The 19,338-nt window shown below is 48.0% G+C and overlaps 1 protein-coding gene across 3 annotated transcripts in view; it reads right to left on the reverse strand.

Moving 5' to 3' along the window:
- The window catches only part of ATG4B (autophagy related 4B cysteine peptidase), a 471,612-nt gene that overhangs the window by 379,837 nt on the left and 72,437 nt on the right, over positions 1–19,338 (reverse strand). For all 3 annotated transcript variants that reach the window (XM_030215863.1, XM_030215862.1, XM_030215861.1), the window contains exon 2: positions 17,806–17,907. In XM_030215863.1, coding sequence (XP_030071723.1) covers positions 17,806–17,907 — 102 coding nt within the window. The remainder of the gene's footprint in view (positions 1–17,805; positions 17,908–19,338) is intronic.

Below are 19,338 nucleotides of genomic sequence, written 5' to 3' on the forward strand. Positions count from 1 at the left end.
CTACTCTCACCTCAGGAGACCGAGTCAAACAAGCTTCGGTGAAGCTGCACCGAACCAGATGCTCAGGAGAAAGCCTCTCTCTGTTTAAAAAAAAATTTTTTTTTTTTTTTACTGTGAGGAAAGTTAGAGGCAGGCAGCCACAGAGGAACTCCAGGAGAAGGGGGAATGGGGTAAGGCAGGGACAGGGAAAACCGAGTATGCCTTTAAAGTGGGCACCACCAGCCATAACATCCCCTGCTCTACTGGCAAAGCACAGGAGCCACCCCAGGCAGAAATCCAGGCGCTGAGAAAGCGACGTCCACACCTGCTGGGAGATAGAGATATACTGAAGGCAGAGGGAGTTGGGCGTCTTGGAACACCATATGCTTTCAATGTTCTCTATCTCCAACTGCTGGTAGGCAGATACAACCTATCAGTTAATGGATTCATCTGCTGTTGATGACAAGGAAATGCGTCCTCTCCTCACTGTGGATAAAAAAGGAAATGTTGCTCCCATGTTCATGTGGCAGGTGGGAGGGCACTCGCGCATACGTGGTTGAGCATGTCTCGTGCTCCACAAAGCTGTGTTAAGCTTGTCATAAGCTCCAGACCAGGCAACGTGGCACCACGTTACCCAATTGTGAGAATATTAGCCTGCGTGTCCTCGGAGAATGCTTCTTTTCTAGCAGGCCACCTAGTTACTACTACCTTTCAGAGAAGCAGCTATACCTTCCCTCAGCCATTCTCACCTCACTGCAGAAGAACAGAAGATAGTGAACAATTTTTGAACACAACCAAAGAATGTCATCATAAATGGTGAAATCTTGGATGCATGAACTGCAACCAAAATGAGGGAATGTGCTGCACATGGCACAAATCTGACTAAGCAATCCAGACTACTAATTTGTGCTTGTACTCCATTATACACACCTACCATATTTATTGTCATATCCCTGACCTTTAAAATTATTCATATCCAAATTGTCACTTTCTAATTTGTTTGTGATCCCTGTTGTCAGCCTGAGACCAGTTTTATCATCAATGAAACTTTCTTCCAGTGAACACTGACCATCTTTAATGAAAACATACTGCATAATTTGAGTCAGCTGCTCTTTGTGGGAAACATCAGGTCAAACAGAATAAAATAATATTTTGCTTCCTTGACTTTCTTCACTTTTTCAGCTAGCAGTGCTATTAACTCATTTTGCATTTGTGGAGAAAAGTATGTTGTAGATGCTTTTTCTGCTTTAGCAGCTGCAATATGTTCAGCCAACCCTGGATGGTAGTGACTTATGAGTTCTAATGTTCTCAGAAACAAACCATAGTTTGATTTTCCAATTACCGCACTAGTACTTCTCAAAGCAAGACTGTTTTGAGCACAGAACATTATGTTTCAATCTTTTTATTCAAAGCACTAAACGAGCATATACAATGGCATGAGCACAGAACATTATAACATCAATGACAACTCTCAATATGTTGCACCACCTTTCTATTTCTCCTTTCAATGCTTTCTGTAAGTCATCATCAATAGATTTTTCTTCTTTCAAAAGCCTTTCAAGCTCTTTCTAGAGATAATACAATTTTCTGTGTTCTCAGTTGCTTTCATGTTCTGGAATCCTGGGGACTCATGGGAATCAAATGAACCCAATCAGAAAAATCTTTAGCAGGATCTGAAAATTTGAAGCTGTTGTTAGCATTAGAGAACATGAGCCAGGCTATCCAATAACTGGACCTAAAGTCAAGTTTAAAATAAACAATATTTATTAATTTTCAAGCAAATAATAATAAAATAATTCCACATTGAAAATGACTCGACACAACGTTGTGTTTCGGCCGGATGGCCTACATCAGGAGTCTTGTGGCTGATGACAGCAGTAAAAATAAGAATAAGATCATCAAGTCACGTGATGATGTGTGCTCACATATGAAAGGTGTGCAGACAAGGATTCAAAAATGGTCTTGAAAAAGACCGTTTGGCAAATGATCCATTTATCGCTTTAGCACTGTTTGTAGCGTGCAGCGATAAACGGATCATTTGCCAAACGGTGTTAATTTAATTTACAGATGTTACAGAATGAAAGGGTTAGGATAATCTGATGATACACTGTCTTTTGTTTAGAGTGAAAGACCCTTGACAACGCTATTCTGCGAAACATGATCATGTCGGGCTTTCCCTAATTTGCCTGGGGGTAGTAAAGAGCAAACTTCTGAAGTGCAGGACACGATAACAACCTATTGTGTCCCAGCTGGAGAGCACTTGACGAGAGAAAGCAGTTGCCTTTGAGACTGTGGATTTGGTAAAATGCAAGTAACAGCTTGTTGGAAATACAGAGGCTTGAGACATTGAATATACAAGAAAGATCTTGAAAGCTTCGGAATCTAACTGCAGGTTAAAGTTATCATGTGATTGACGAGCTACATTGACTTGCTATAAATATTCAAAAATGACCACAGTTTAAGTGCTGAAATAGCATGAGCAACTACATACAGTTCAAGTGTTGATAGGAGCTAAGTTATATATTTTGTAAAGTGATTTTTAAAAGGGGATATTTGAATGAGAGAGTGTATGGATGATACTAGATAACAATTGGAACATTTTGATATTGTGGAATATTTTGATATTGTATATTTAATAAAGATTTGTATTTTAATTGCAACGGTTGCTTATTGGAAGTTATATATATATATATATATATATATATATATATATATATATATATATATATATAGTAACATAGTAACATAGTAGATGACGGCAGAAAAAGACCTGCACGGTCCATCCAGTCTGCCCAACAAGATAACTCATATTTGCTGCTTTTTGTGCATACCCTACTTTGATTTGTACCTGTGCTCTTCAGGGCACAGACCGTATAAGTCTGCCCAGCACTATCCCCGCCTCCCAACCACCCGCCCCTCCTCCCAACCACCGGCTCCGGCACAGACCGCACAAGTCTGCCCAGCACCATCCTCACCTCCCAACCACCAGCCCCGCCTCCCAACCCCGGCTCCGGCACAGACCGTACAAGTCTGTCCAGCACTATCCCTGCCTCCCAACCACCAGTCCCGCTGCCCACCACCGGCCCTGGCACAGACCGTACAAGTCTGTCCAGCACTATCTCCGCCTCCCAACCACCAGCCCCGCCTCCCGACCCTGACTAAGCTCCTGAGGATCCATTCCTTCGGCACAGGATTCCTTTATGCTTATCCCACGCATGTTTGAATTCCGTTACCGTTTTCATTTCCAACACCTCCCGCGGGAGGGCATTCCAAGCATCCACTACTCTCTCCGTGAAAAAATACTTCCTGACATTTTTCTTGAGTCTGCCCCCCTTCAATCTCATTTCATGTCCTCTCGTTCTACCACCTTCCCATCTCCGGAAAAGGTTCGTTTGTGGATTAATACCTTTCAAATATTTGAACGTCTGTATCATATCACCCCTGTTTCTTCTTTCCTCCAGAGTATACATGTTTAGTTCAGCAAGTCTCTCCTCATACGTCTTGTAACGCAAATCCCATACCATTCTCATAGCTTTTCTTTGCACCGCTTCAATTCTTTTTACATCCTTAACAAGATACGGCCTCCAAAACTGAACACAATACTCCAGGTGGGGCCTCACCAACGACTTATACAGGGGCATCAACACCCCCTTTCTTCTGCTGGTCACACCTCTCTCTATACAGCCTAACAACCTTCTAGCTACGGCCACCGCCTTGTCACACTGTTTCGTCGCCTTCAAATCCTCAGATACTATCACCCCAAGATCCCTTTCTCCGCCCGTACCTATCAGACTCTCCCCGCCTAACACATACGTCTCCCGTGGATTTCTATTCCCTAAGTGCATCACTTTGCATTTCTTCGCATTGAATTTTAATTGCCAAACCTTAGACCATTCTTCTAGCTTCCTCAGATCTTTTTTCATGTTTTCCACTCCCTCCGTGGTGTCCACTCTGTTACAGATCTTAGTATCATCCGCAAATAGGCAAACTTTAACTTCTAACCCTTCGGCAATGTCACTCACAAATATATTTAACAGAATCGGCCCCAGCACCGATCCCTGAGGCACTCCACTACTCACCTTTCCTTCCTCCGAGCAAATTCCATTCACCACCACCCTCTGGCGTCTGTCCGTCAACCAGTTCCTAATCCAGTTCACCACTTCAGGTCCTATCTTCAGCCCCTCCAGTTTATTTAAGAGCCTCCTGTGGGGAACCGTGTCAAAAGCTTTGCTGAAATCTAAGTAGATTACGTCCATAGCTCGTCCCTGATTCAATTCTCCTGTCACCCAATCAAAGAACTCAATGAGATTCGTTTGGCACGATTTCCCTTTGGTAAAGCCATGTTGTCTCGGATCTTGCAACTTATTGGCTTCCAGAAAATTCACTATCCTTTCCTTCAGCATCGCTTCCATTACTTTTCCAATAACTGAAGTGAGGCTTACCGGCCTGTAGTTTCCATCTTCTTCCCTATCACCACTTTTGTGAAGAGGGACCACCTCCGCCGTTCTCCAATCCCTCGGAACCTTTCCCGTCTGCAAGGATATATTAAACAAATCTTTAAGAGGACCCGCCAAAACCTCTCTGAGCTCCCTCAATATCCTGGGGTGGATCCCGTCCGGTCCCATGGCTTTGTCCACCTTTAGCTTTTCAAGTTGTTGATACACACTTTCTTCCGTGAACGGTGCTGTATCCACTTCATTCTCAATTGTATTATTTCCAGTCCATCGCGGTCCTTCTCCAGGATTTTCTTCTGTGAAAACAGAACAAAAGGTAAAATTATGTATCATACCTGATAATTTTCTTTCCATTAATCATAGCTGATCAATCCATAGACTGGTGGGTTGTGTCCATCTACCAGCAGGTGGAGATAGAGAGCAAACTTTGCCTCCCTATATGTGGTCATGTGCTGCCGGAAACTCCTCAGTATGTCGATATCAAAGCTCCATCCGCAGGACTCAGCACTTAGAGAATTACACCCACAAAGGGACACTCTGCCCAGCTCACCACCGCCGAAACGGGGGAGGGGAATTAACCCAGCTCATCCCCACACAAGTGGGGGAGGGGAATCCGTCCAGCTCATCCCCGCGGAGCGGGGGAGGGACACCACCCTGCCGATGCGGGGGGGATCTGGCTTATCCTGCAACCGCAACCGCGGGAGGAGCTGACTGACCCTAACACCGCCGAAGCGGGAGGGGTACAAAGCTGCCCTACAGCCGCACGAAGCGGGAGGGAGTGCCGGCAGAATTTAAGTCTCAATCCAGCCCCGTAAAATGGAGGGGAGAGGAATGCAGCAGCTCACTGTAACACAAACTCGTCTCAACTCTTGAAGAATCCAAGTGAAAAAACTTGAACACGAAGTCCTCCTGAAGTAACTGAAGACTAAACTTGAACCTAAAATTCAACCAGAATATAAACAGTACAAATATCTGGGAGGGGCTATGGATTGATCAGCTATGATTAATGGAAAGAAAATTATCAGGTATGATACATAATTTTACCTTCCATATCATCATGCTGATCAATCCATAGACTGGTGGGATGTACCGAAGCAGTACTCACCCAGGGCGGGACATTAAAATCCCTGAACCCAACACTGAAGCTCCAAACCGGGCCTCCGCCCGAGCAGCCACAGTCAAGCGGTAATGTCTGGAGAAGGTATGGGCCGACGCCCAAGTTGCCGCCTTGCACATCTCTTCCAAGGAGACGGAACCGGCCTCTGCCATCGAGGCCGCCTGAGCTCTAGTGGAGTGGGCCTTCAACTGAATAGGCGGCAGCTTCCCCGCGGCCACATAAGCCGCTGCAATGGCTTCCTTGACCCATCTTGCCACTGTAGGCTTAGCAGCCTGCAGACCCTTACGAGGACCTGCAAACAGGACAAACAGATGATCCGACTTCCGGAAATCATTGGTCACTTCCAAGTATCTGATGATGACCCGTCTCACATCCAGATATTTGAGAGCAGAATACTCTTCTGGGTAGTCCTCGCTACGAAAGGAAGGGAGACAGAGCTGCTGACTCACATGGAAGCGAGAAACAATCTTGGGTAAGAAGGAAGGCACTGTGCGAATAGTCACGCCTGCCTCAGTGAACTGCAGAAAAAAGCTCTCGACAAGAGAGTGCCTGGAGCTCGGAAACTCTTCTGGCTGAAGTGATAGCCACCAAAAAGACTGCTTTCAACGTCAGGTCTTTCAGAGATGCCCTCGACAAGGGTTCAAAAGGCGGCTTTGTAAGGCTCTTAGCACCAGGTTGAGATTCCACGCAGGCACCACTGAGTGCAGAGGAGGGCGCAGGTGATTAACTCCCTTTAGGAAACGCACCACATCTGGCTGCAAAGCCAGGGAAGCACCCTTCAGGCGGCCCCTGAAGCAAGCCAGGGCCGCTACCTGGACTTTCAGGGAACTGAGCGACAGGCCTTTCTCCAGACCTTCTTGCAGGAACGCCAACACTGAAGAAATTGGAGCAGTAAATGGAGAAAGTGAACCTGCTTCACACCACGCTGCAAAGGTACGCCAAACCCTGGCGTAAGCAGTAGAAGTAGAGCGCTTCCTCGCTCTCAGCAGAGTGGCGATGACCTTGTCTGAGAAGCCCTTCTTCCTCAGACTCTGCCGCTCAATAGCCAGGCCGTAAGACCAAAGGGGGAGGGATCCTCCATCACCACGGGACCCTGATGTAACAGGCCCTGCTCCACTGGCAGTCGCAGAGGTTCGTCCACTGAGAGCCTGATCAAGTCCGCATACCAGGGACGTCAGGGCCAATCCGGACCCACCAGGATTATCCGGCCCGGATGCTTTGCCACCCGGTCTAGCACCCTGCCCAACATGGGCCAGGGCGGGAACACATAGAGAAGCTCTTGTGTCGGCCACTGTTGGAGAAGAGCATCTACTCCCAGGGATCGAGGGTCCCGTCCTCTGCTGAAAAAGCGCGGCACTTGGCAATTGGCCGATGACGCCATCAGATCTAGGCTCGGCTGGCCCCAGCGCTTCGTGATGTCCAAGAACGCCTGAACAGATAGCTGCCACTCCGGGCTCCAAAGCATGGCGACTGAGAAAGTCCGCCTTGACATTCATGACTCCGGCAATGTGGGCCACTGACAGCTGTTCCAGGTTCGCTTCCGCCCACTGGCATAGATTCATGGCCTCCTTGGCTAGAGGGGCGCTCTTGGTACCTCCCTGGCAGTTGACATAGGCCACAGCCGTGGCATTGTCCGACAGGACCTGTACAGGCTTCAACGCCAGTACCGGGATGAACTCCAAAAGCGCCAACCGAATGGCTCTGAGTTCCAGGAGGTTGATAGACCACTTTACCTCTGCAGGAGACCAGAGCCCCTGCGCTGTCCTTCCCAAGCAGTGGGCTCCCCAGCCTGACAAAGAGGCGTCCGTCGTGACGACAATCCACTCCGGGGTCACCACAGGCATTCCTGCAGACAACTTGTCTGTCTGCGTCCACCAGCTCAGCGCCTTGCGCACTGCTGGGTCCAAGGGAAGGCGCACAGCATAATCCTCCGACATCGGAGTCCAGCGCTGCAGCAGAGAGTGTTGTAGTGGTCTCATATGAGCCCTGGCCCAGGGCACTACTTCCATCGTGGCCGTCATAGAGCCCAACAGCTGCACATAGTCCCAAGCCCGAAGAGGAGAGGCTACTAGGAACTGGTCCATCTGAGCCTGAAGCTTGACAATCCAATTGTCTGGCAGGAACACTCTGCCCACTTGGGTGTCGAATCAAACTCCCAGATACTCCAGGGACTGAGTTGGGCGCAGCTGGCTTTCCTCCCAGTTGATGATCCACCCCAGGGAGCTCAAAAGAGCAACCACCCGGTTCACAGCTTTGCCACACTCTGCATAAGAGGGGCTCGGATCAACCAGTCGTCCAGATAAGGATGGACTGTACTCCTTCCTTCCTCAGGAAGGCCGCGATGACCACCATTACTTTGGAGAAGGTCCGCGGAGCAGTAGCCAACCCGAACGGGAGGGCTCTGAACTGGAAGTGTCGGCCCAGTACTGCAAAACGCAGAAAGCGTTGATGAGGAGGCCAGATGGGAATATGCAAGTACGCTTCCTTGATGTCCAAGGATGCCAGGAACTCTCCTGCCTGCACTGCCGCTATAACAGAGCGGAGGGTCTCCATGCGAAAGAGCCTGATTGACCCCTTGAGGTCGAGGATAGGCCGTACAGAACCTCCTTTCTTTGGTACCACAAAGTAAATGGAGTAATGTCCCTTGCCAAGCTGATTTTCTGGCACCGGAACGACCGCACCCAGGCGGATCTGATTGTCCAAGGTCTGCTGCACTGCCACAGCTTTGACCGGAGACTTGCAGGGAGAGAGTACAAACCCGTCTTTTAAGGGTCGGCAGAAATCTAGCTTGTAGCCGTCTCTGATGACTTCCAGCACTCAAGCGTCTGAAGTTATTGTGATCCACTCGCCCAGAAACGAGGACAGCCGTCCTCCAATCTGCACTGGGGCGTGGACCAAGGTCCCGTCATTGGGTACGAGACTCTAGGGGAGGACCGGAGGGAGCACCTCCGGGACGGCGGTCTCTGCGAAAGGAATGCTGCTTGGGGGAGAATTTCCTCTTGAAGGAAGAGGGGGCAGAGGAGCCCGACCTGCCCGGGCGGTACCGACGGGCCTCCTGAAACCGTCCTCTGGAGGTACCGGGGCGAGCACTAGCCCGAGCCCTGACCTCTGGTAACCTCTTGCCCTTAGACGTGCCGAGATCGGTCACAATTTTGTCCAGCTCGACCCCAAAGAGCAGCTTGCCTTTAAAAGGCAATCTAGCCAGGCGGGATTTAGAGGCGTGGTCAGCAGACCTATGCTTCAGCCAAAGTCACCGCCGCGCAGAGATTGTCTGAGCCATGCCTTTAGCTGAGGCCCTCAAGACATCATACAGCAAGTCTGCCAAATAGGCTAAGCCCGATTCCAGGGCCGGCCAATCAGCCCTCAAGGAATGATCCGAGGGGGAAGCCCGCTGCACCATAGTCAGGCACGCTCTGGCCACATAGGAGCCGCAAACTGAGGCCTGCAAACTTAAAGCAGCCGCCTCAAAGGACGACCTTAAGGCTGCCTCCAATCTTCTGTCTTGGGCGTCCTATAGGGCCGTGCCACCTTCCACCGGCAACACCGTTTTCTTAGTCACCGCAGTGATTAAAGAAACCACGGTAGGCCACAGATAGGCCTCACGTTCACTTTCAGGCAAAGGATAGAGGCGGGACATAGCCCTAACCACTTTAAGGCTCGCTTCCGGGACATCCCACTGAGCCGAAATTAAGGTGTGCATGGCATCATGCACGTGGAAGGTTCTAGGCGGGCGCTTCGTCCCCAGCATAATGGCAGAGCCAACAGGGGCTGAGGGAGAGACGTCCTCCGGAGAGGAAATCTTCAAAATGCCTATGGCCTGCATTAACAGGTTGGGCAAATCCTCTGAGCTAAAGAACCGCGCTGCAGAGGGGCCATCCGCTCCACCCGAGCGGAGATCCGTCTCCTCCAAAGAATCCGCAAAGGACCGTTGGGAGAACTCAGATACGCTGCCCTCATCTACATCGGAGGAGACAAAGTCCTCCAAGGCCTGGGAATCAACCCGAGGGCGTTTACCTCCGGGGGCCTCAACCTCTTTACCAGACGAGGGAGCAGGGGCAGCGTTTTGCATAAGGAAGGCCTGATGCAGCAGCAAAACAAACTCGGGGGAGAAACCCCGCATACTGTGCACTTCCGCAGCCTGGGCTACAGCCCTAGACGCACCCTCAACCGGCGCTCACAAGAGCGGGGGAGAGACATGCTGCGCATCCAAGATGGCGTCCGGCGCGACACTCCGCGAAGGAGCCGCGCGGGAAGAACGGCGCTTAACTTTAGCCGCTTTGTGCCGTCGCCCAAATTAAGGGCGTTCATGGCATCAATGTCTCCCACTTCAAGGGCGGCCCAAGAAGAAGCCGTCCGAGCCGCGTGGCCGGCCAATATGGCGGAGGCGAGCCGCGGGGGATGGGCGTTTATGGCGGGAAAAACTGCCACACCGGAGGAAGGACCGGGACACTCATCGGTCACGAAACTGTCACCCAACAAGGGCGAATCAGACTTTAAGACCCCCGCATCCCCTCTGGAAGCGCACACACGATCCGGGGAGCGACTCTTTGTACCCTCGCCCTCCGATGCCATAGGCCACGTGGAGACCAATCGGGGAACCCCCTGCCCGCTATAAAAGGTAAAAATTACCTGCTGTCCGCTCCGAGCTGTAACGACCTGGTGTCCCAGTGAGTAGCTGCAATAAACGTTTAAATAAACGTCGAAATAAACGCCTTTAAGGACGTTCAAAATTTTTTTTTTTTTTTTTAAACGGAGCCAGCGGGAGGGGGGAGAAAAGGAGGGACCTGGCGCCACCAGGTTTGCACTTGCTCAAGAAGAGCCCTCAACCCCAGGCACTCAACAAAACCTAAAAATTAGGCTTGGAGGCCTAGCCAGAGCTGCTGCTGTGTGTGACCACCACCTGCTGAGATAGAGAACATACTGAGGAGTTTCCGGCAGCACATGACCACATATAGGGAGGCAAAGTTTGCTCTCTATCTCCACCTGCTGGTAGATGGACACAACCCACCAGTCTATGGATTGATCAGCATGATGATATGGAAGTATCTATTTAGCAAATTTGTTTTTTCTTCATCATTTTCCACATAGCGGTTCGCAGTATCTTTTAGTCTCACAATTCCCTTTTTAGTCATTCTCCTTTCACTAATATACCTGAAGAAATTTTTGTCACCCCTCCTTACATTTCTAGCCATTTGTTCTTCTGCTTGCGCTTTTGCCAGTCGTATCACTCTCTTGGCTTCTTTTATTTTCATCCGGTAATCCTCCATGTGTTCCTTTTCTTGAGTTTTTCTGTATTTCTGGAACGCCAACTCTTTAGCCTTTATTTTCTCAACCACTTGCTTGGAGAACCATATTGGTTTCCTTTTTCTCTTGCTTTTATTTACTTTCCTTACATAAAGGTTTGTTGCCCTATTTATAGCTTCTTTCAGCCTGGACCACTGTCCTTCCACTTCTCGTATTTCCTCCCAGCCCATCATCTCCTTCCTCAGGTATTCCCCCATTTTACTAAAGTCAGCACGCTTGAAATCCAGGACTTTGAGTTTTGAGTGGCCGCTCTCCACTTTAGCTGTCATATCAAACCAAACCGTTTGATGGTCACTGTTGCCCAGGTGGGCACCCACTCGGATATTTGACACGCTATCCCCATTTGTGAGCACTAGATCCAGTGTCGCTCCCTCCCTCGTGGGTTCCATCACCATTTGTCTGAGCAAAACACTTTGGAAAGCATCCACGATCCCTCTACTTCTTTCCGATTCCGCAGAGGGTACCTTCCAATCTACATCCGGCAGATTGAAATCTCCCAGCAACAGCACCTCTCTCTTGCTTCCCAACTTTTGAATATCCGTGATCAGGTCTTTATCTAATTCCTCCAATTGTGTTGGAGGTCTGTAGACAACACCCACGTGGACAGAGGTTCTATCATCTCTTTTTAAGGTGATCCATATCGCTTCTTCCTTTCCCCAGGTCCCTGTCATTTCAGTCGCAGTGATATCATTCCTCACATACAGAGCTACTCCGCCACCTTTACAACCCTCTCTATCCTTCCTAAATAGATTAATTTTTTATTTTTGTTACATTTGTACCCCGCGCTTTCCCACTCATAGCAGGCTCAATGCGGAGGGCAACGGAGGGTTAAGTGAGTTGCCCAGAGTCACAAGGAGCTGCCTGTGCCGGGAATCGAACTCAGTTCCTCAGTTCCCCAGGACCAAAGTCCACCACCCTAACCACTAGGCCACTCCTCCGCACTGGAGGATGTTTGCATCCCATGAATGGGAACCATTTAGCCACGTCTCTGTGATTGCAACAACATCTAAGTCTGCCTCCAGCATCAGGGTCTGAAGGTCATGAACTTTATTGCTTAGACTGTGAGCATTTGTGGTCATCGCTTTCCATTTATATTTCCTGGTATGCGTTTCAACAATAGTGATTTGGGGGTTTCTTTTCTCTTTGGGTACCTTCATATCTTTTTGTTCCACTTTTATTATTTTTTCTTTGGCTTCTGTTCTGTTTTCAAGAACATCACAGTGCTGTAATGGAGTAAAAGAATTTTGTAGTGGTAATACTTGTGAGGTCTGATGTTTTCTTGTCACATAACGAAGTCTGCCTGAGCCTACAGTAATCCATCTATTTTTAGGTGGTTTTATCCTTTGTGGTAGTGGTGATAATTTGGTATGATTCTGTGCAGTATGATATTGTGCGATCCTAGATGCTGCTTTAAGTGCATCTAGTTCCTGTTTTACTTTACTGAGCTCGTGTTTTAATCTAGTGAGTTGCAGACAGATAGGACAAGCCTTAAGTCTCCAGATAATTGGTCTTGAAACTAAAGCACCACAATTATTACAGAGAATAAAAGTCATCCTGCTTGATTGAAATGGGTATGAACAGGTATGATATAGTGAGAACAGCAGCCTATGGTTCTGTTCTGTTGGCTGATTCTTATTTTTAGAGCAGTAATCCTTAGCTGTTGAGTAGAAGACTGGGGATTCCTGTGATAATGAGGGGTTTTCTTTTCAGAGACAGTTGTAATATGGGTGGAGCTAAATTGTGATGATTAGTGTATTTGGGGAAGTTAGTTATGAAGTGTCCGTCCTGAGGTGGGTGGGCTTAAGTTTAAGACTGTAGGAATGTCTCCTCTGTAACCTATCTGAAGAGCTGCACTTAAATTCACCAGAAGAAATTTGCAGGTGTACAGCTCTAAGGATTGGGACATGCAAATCACTATTTTAGCAGAGTATGTAACAAAACAGGAAATATATAAAGATATAAATGCAGAATTAAGCCAGAATTCAGATATAAATGCAGAGTTAATCCAGAATTAAAGGCAGAGCACTTTCTTATCTGTGTGTATCTTTCAGGCAGGAGTCAGTGAAGACCATATGGTTTAACTGCTCCTCCTTACAACAAAACCTCACCTTAGCCTACAGATTTACAAACCAGATGGGGGAAGGGTACACTTTTAGGGAGCAAAAGATCTAATTCTTTAGCTAGTTTTCAGATTAAACAGATATCAAACCAGTTTAAAACACAGCAATATATATATATATATATCTCTATATAAAACGCACCTCCAACGTTCTATGAAGCCTCTTTTAGCCAAAAGTGAAGGGGGTGAGATCGCATTGTGTCTGCCCCGCCCACGCGTCAAACGTGATGACGTCGAGGGCGGAGCAATGACACTCAACCAATCGCATCGCTCGGCAGCGAAGCATCAGGGAAGGAGGCGGCGCTCTCGACGTCTAGCCTTCCCTTCGCTGTGTTCCGCCTTCTTAAGGATGACGTCAAAAGAAGGCGGAACATAGCGAAGGGAAACCTAGACGTCGGGAGCGCCGCCTCCTTCCGACGCTTCGCTGCCGGAACCGCCACGGAGGTAAATTTTAAAAGAAGAAAAAAAAAACAAAAACGGATGCATGGATGCGAAGGGGGGGGGGCATGGATGCGAAGGGGGGGAGGAGAAGAGGGCGGGCCAGGCTGGGACATGGGAGAGAGAGGAGCATGGATGCGAGGGGGGGTCAATGAAAGGGAGAGAGGGGACTTGCTGGAAAAGGATGAATGGAGGCGGCAGGGGACAGAGGAGCATGGATTGCAGGGCAGGCCTCAGGCAGAGAGGGGAAATGCTGCATAGGGATGAATGGAGGGGGCAGGTGACAGAGTAACATGGATGGCCATGGATTGGGACGGCAGGGCTCAGGGAAAGGGGAATTGCTGGATAGGGATGAATGGAGGGGACAGATGGGCATGGATGGATATGGATTGCAGGGCAGGCCTCAGGCACAGAGGGGAAATGCTGGAAAGGGATGAATGGAGGGGGCAGGGGACAGAGTAACATGGATGGCCATGGATTGGGACGGCAGGGCTCAGGGAAAGGGAAATTGCTGGATACGGATGAATGGAGGGGACAGATGGGCATGGATGGATATGGATTGCAGGACAGGCCTCAGGCACAGAGGGGAAATGCTGGAAAGGGATGAATGGAGGGGGCAGGGGACAGAGTAACATGGATGGCCATGGATTGGGAGGGCAGGGCTCAGGGAAAGGGGAATTGCTGGATAGGGATGAATGAAGGGGACAGATGGCCATGGATGGATATGGATTGCAGGACAGGCCTCAGGCAGAGAGGGGAAATGCTGGAAAGGGATGAATGCAGGGGGAAGGGGACAGAGGAGCATGGATTGCAGGGCAGGCCTCAGGCAGAGAGGGGAAATGCTGGATAGGGAAGAATGGAGGGAGCAGGTGACAGAGTAACATGGATGGCCATGGATTGGGACGGCAGGGCTCAGGGAAAGGGGAATTGCTGGATAGGGATGAATGGAGGGGACAGATGGGCATGGATGGATATGGATTGCAGGACAGGCCTCAGGCACAGAGGGGAAATGCTGGAAAGGGATGAATGGAGGGGGCAGGGGACAGAGTAACATGGATGGCCATGGATTGGGAGGGCAGGGCTCAGGGAAAGGGGAATTGCTGGATAGGGATGAATGAAGGGGACAGATGGCCATGGATGGATATGGATTGCAGGACAGGCCTCAGGCAGAGAGGGGAAATGCTGGAAAGGGATGAATGCAGGGGGAAGGGGACAGAGGAGCATGGATTGCAGGGCAGGCCTCAGGCAGAGAGGGGAAATGCTGGATAGGGAAGAATGGAGGGAGCAGGTGACAGAGTAACATGGATGGCCATGGATTGGGACGGCAGGGCTCAGGGAAAGGGGAATTGCTGGATAGGGATGAATGGAGGGGACAGATGGGCATGGATGGATATGGATTGCAGGGCAGGCCTCAGGCAAAGAGGGGAAATGCTGGAAAGGGATGAATGGAGGGGGCAGGGGACAGAGGAGCATGGATGGCCACACACACACACTCTCTATCACACTGTGTCTCACATACACACTTGCACACACTCTCATTCTCACACACACACTCTCTCACAAACACACTCACACCCAGACTCACTCTCTCTCTCACACACTCACACTTTCACTCTGACTCTCAAACAGTCACTCTCACATACACTCTCCCAAACATACATACTCCGAGGAAAACCTTGCTAGCGCCCGTTTCATTTGTCTCAGAAACGGGCCTTTTTTACTAGTATATACAGTATATATATTACACATACAATTGTATGATCTATAGATGGTGCAATGATTGAGTGAGGGGTTGTCAGCTTTTGAGACCACAATTGGAAACTGAACAGCAAAATTTCATATCACTTTTTGTTATTTGGAGTTTTATACGATATTTAGGATATGTTTTATATTTCTTTTGGTGATTAATCATACATAAGTTCTCTTCAGAAAATATGATCAGAATTGCTAACTGGAAGAGATAATAATATTAATATTCCTCATTTATGATATAATAATTTGAAAACTATTTTGGTGGAATAGGAGGTGGCCCCTTCCCCTAAATTCATACTGAAGTGGTGAGGAAAACCAGAAACCACTGTTTCTAACTCAAATCTGCATTCAAACCAGAGTGAACCCTTGTTTACTTTTACCTAAGGAAAAGAAACAGAATACACATCTTCATCTCAACATGAGAAACACAAATACAAGCAGAATCAGGGATTACTAATATCATAGGGGTTCTTGTACTAAGTGCAGTAAACGGGGGCCTGCAATAATGTGTGCGCGTGTTTTGGGGGCAGTTGTTTTCTCTGGAAAAGAGATGGCCTTGCGGTAAGTGCACAACTTGCTGCGTGGCCATTTGTGGGGGATGGGGAGCACTTACCGCCACCCATTGAGGTGGTGGTAAGGGATTCCGCGCTAACCGGACAGCCTGCAGCACTGCACAATTACTGTTGGATAAGCAATGATGCTACAAAAATAGAAAATAATTTTGTAGCGCCGGAAATGGTACGCACTGGCGATGGGAAATACTACTGTGCTCTTGTGGAAGCCTAGTGGTAGTTCCAGATTGGCGTACGGCAACCCTATTGCCACACGCCAACCCTTTAGTAAAAGGGCCCCATAGTCCACTGGCAATCTAAACTGAAAATCAGGGTTGGCCACAAATCTGTCATTCCCCCCCACCTCCCAAAGTGTGATGTCTATTGAGGTTATTGAACAATTTGGACATGTAATTATTTTAATCCTTTTTATTCGAGTTTTTATCAAATGCCTATAGACCGGGAAAAGCAGAGGTATGGAAAATACTTTTTTTTAAAAGCTACTTTCCAAATCTGTACTTCGTTACTAAGTACTAAAGTACAGCTTAAATCTAACGAGTTACAAGTAAAAAGTATGACAAAAAAGTACTGCAAACTGTTCCACCAGAAGTAACTGTACTTTGTTCTACCCATCTATTCAAGTCAGATTAATACAGATCTATCCTGCAGTCAATGCTAACAGAAAACCATGATGTCTCTTTCACACATGCAGACCCTCAACCCAGTCTTGAATATGTAACCACAAACTAAAAATAGAAATACAAATTAAACTGAACTTTCAATAAGCCAGATTCTGCATACAGTGCAACACCAGAGAAAGAGAAACAGTGATGCATGTCCCCATGTACTATGCAAAAAAATGGTAGCAGATGTAAATTTCAAAAACTGACATATATGCACATTTGGTTTAGGCATGTTCTTGGGTGAAGCCCAGCATCTGCTCCACATCTCTTCCTACATCCATAAAGCATTTGCCCCTCTCTCTTCTCCACACTTTCCATCCAGGGTCTGCTCCTCTCTCTCCTTCAAACTTCCATCCAGCGTCTGCTCTTCCCTCTCCCCTCCACACTTCCATCCAGCGTCTGCTCCTCCCTCTCTCCTCCACACTACCATCTAGCATCTGCTCCCCTATCTCTACCCATTTCCATTCAGAGTCTGCTCCCCTCTCTCTCCCATCCAGTGTTTGCCCCCTCTCTCCTCCCTGACATTGGAGGGGGTGTGACAACCTCCAAGGAGCTGAGACATATCTTCCGATACACCCCAAATGTCTCAGAAGGATGTGGCCATCCTGACTGTATTGCCCCAGTTTTTGTTGATGGCAGCCTTCAAGGAACAGCTTATTTAGAAGTTTGAGGATCATATGGAGTGTTTCTTTGCCCTGTGTAAAGCTATAGCTTCAAGTGCATTGATGCCAAGGCTCAATGTGGTGAAACAGATACTCATAACCTATTCACTGCCTGCAGAAAATGCATTGATGCTGAGGCCTCAAAAGGCATTGGAGTTGGTGCAGACTATACTACTGTCAGTCTCCAGCACATCACAGGAGAAAGGTTCCCCAGTTCACAGCAGATTTCCAGTGCCTTGATGCCACAGGCATCTCCATCCTTCCATCCAGCATCTCCCTTCTCTCTCTCTCCTCCATCCAGCATCTCCCTTCTCTCTCTCTCCTCCATCCAGCATCTCCCCCCACTCTCCCCCATATTTCTATCCAGCATCTCCCCTCTCTTTCCCTGGCATCTTCACTCTTAATTTTGTCATCCTTCTATCCAGCATCTCCCCACTTAATTTCCTCATCCTTCCATCCAGTGTTTCCCCCCCCCCACCACTACCTGGGTTACTTTTGGCATCAGTCTGTTCCCTCCCGTTGCTTCCTGTTACTATTTCTGACGTAAAGCAGCAGTAGCAAAACAAGAAGCCGCACATAAGGGGCGCATGGGGACGCAGTACTCAGGTGCCCACTGTCGGCTCTGCCAGTCCCTTGCCCCCTCTGTCATCAATTCCTGTTCCGGGGCAGAGGACCGGCAAAGCCAACAGCGTGTGCCTGAGCAATGTCCAGCAGAGGGCCCAATATTTTATTCAGAATTTCTATACCTGTAAGGGCATTGTAATTCTTCCCCAGGATCCAGACTGGCTCACTGGTCTCAGGGAAATCTTCCAATTCTGCGAAGCGAAGTGTGTCATAGGTAAGAGTAGCTGGGAAGAAGAAACAGAAGTAATGAATAAATTAGAAAAATATATTGCTTAAGCAATCCAAGGAATATGATGGCCAGTAACAACTCCAGAATACAAGATTTTCCCTTGGTAAAACCTTTACCATCTTTAAAATGCTGATACTCCTCCCTGGCAGTCATATAAGCAGTACTGATAGCAGGCCAGCAGTGTGTGGATAACTCTTTTCATGATGCTGCCTATTTACAGAAGGTCACACCATGAGGTAAAAGCAGCTGAGGAGGATGTGTGTTCAAATTCTTCATGTCCCCATCCTACTGACCTGCTCCAACTCTACTCAAGGTATTGTGTCTCAAAATACAGAGATGAGCATAAAAAGGAGTAGAAGATAGAAAAGAATCTGGAAGTGAGGTGAAGGAAAGAGTCTGGGGAGAAATGGATAGCTGGAGAAGAAACTAGAAGGAAGACATCAAGATGATGAAGACTACCTTAACATGAGAGGATCCTGTGAATGTATGAAAAGAAGATGGAGAACCTACTTGAGGAGGAAAAGATGAAAAAACATTTATCTAAATTTTATCTTACCTGATAATTTTCTTTCCTTTAGTCACAGCAGATGAATCCAGAAACAAGTGGGTTGTGACCATCTACCAACAGGTGGAGACAGACAACACTAATTTGAAGTCAGTCTTATTGGGCGGCATGCTCCTGGCATCCTCAGTATATTTCATAACAAAGTAAAGGAAAACAATTGTAGAACAACATGACTCCTTCCACACAGAACTCCCCAACATAAACAAACACAAACCTGAAACTAAAACCCAACAACGAAGATAAAACGCATCCCTTGCAGCATGTCCCTCTGAAGACACCCATTCTCTGTTTGGCTCAGGGTAGGGCTCTGGATTCATCTGCTGTGACTAAAGGAAAGAAAATTATCAGGTAAGAAAATTTTTCACTCCTTAGTGTCAGCAGCAGATGAATCCAGAGACAAGTGGGATGTAGTAAAGCATTATCTAAGCCAGGTGGGGAGCTGAAACTCCCATCGCCAAAACGGAAGCCCCAAAGATGGCGTCTGCATGAGCGGCCACGTCCACCCGATAATGCCTGACAAAAGTATGTGATGATGCCCAAGTTGCTGCCCTACAGATCTCCTCAAGCGCTACCAGATGACTCTGTCCACAACATCGCTAGTGCTCGCGTCAAATGCACTTGAAGTCTCTCTGGTGGTGTGTATTGCTTCGGTATTGCAGCCTGCTCACTTGATCACCACAGACTGCTCAAAGACTAAAATACTACAGATTCTTTTAGATTCGTATTGGGTAAATTAAACTCTTTATTTGCACTTTAATTGGAGAGTGTATAAGTCATTTTCCTTGTCATCAAGCAGATGAAGCCATTACGTATGGGTTGTGTCCATCAACCAGCAGGGGGAGATAGAGAGCACTCAATTTT

This window comes from Microcaecilia unicolor, chromosome 10 (genome assembly GCF_901765095.1).
Source record: "Microcaecilia unicolor chromosome 10, aMicUni1.1, whole genome shotgun sequence".
Lineage (NCBI taxonomy): Eukaryota > Metazoa > Chordata > Amphibia > Gymnophiona > Siphonopidae > Microcaecilia > Microcaecilia unicolor.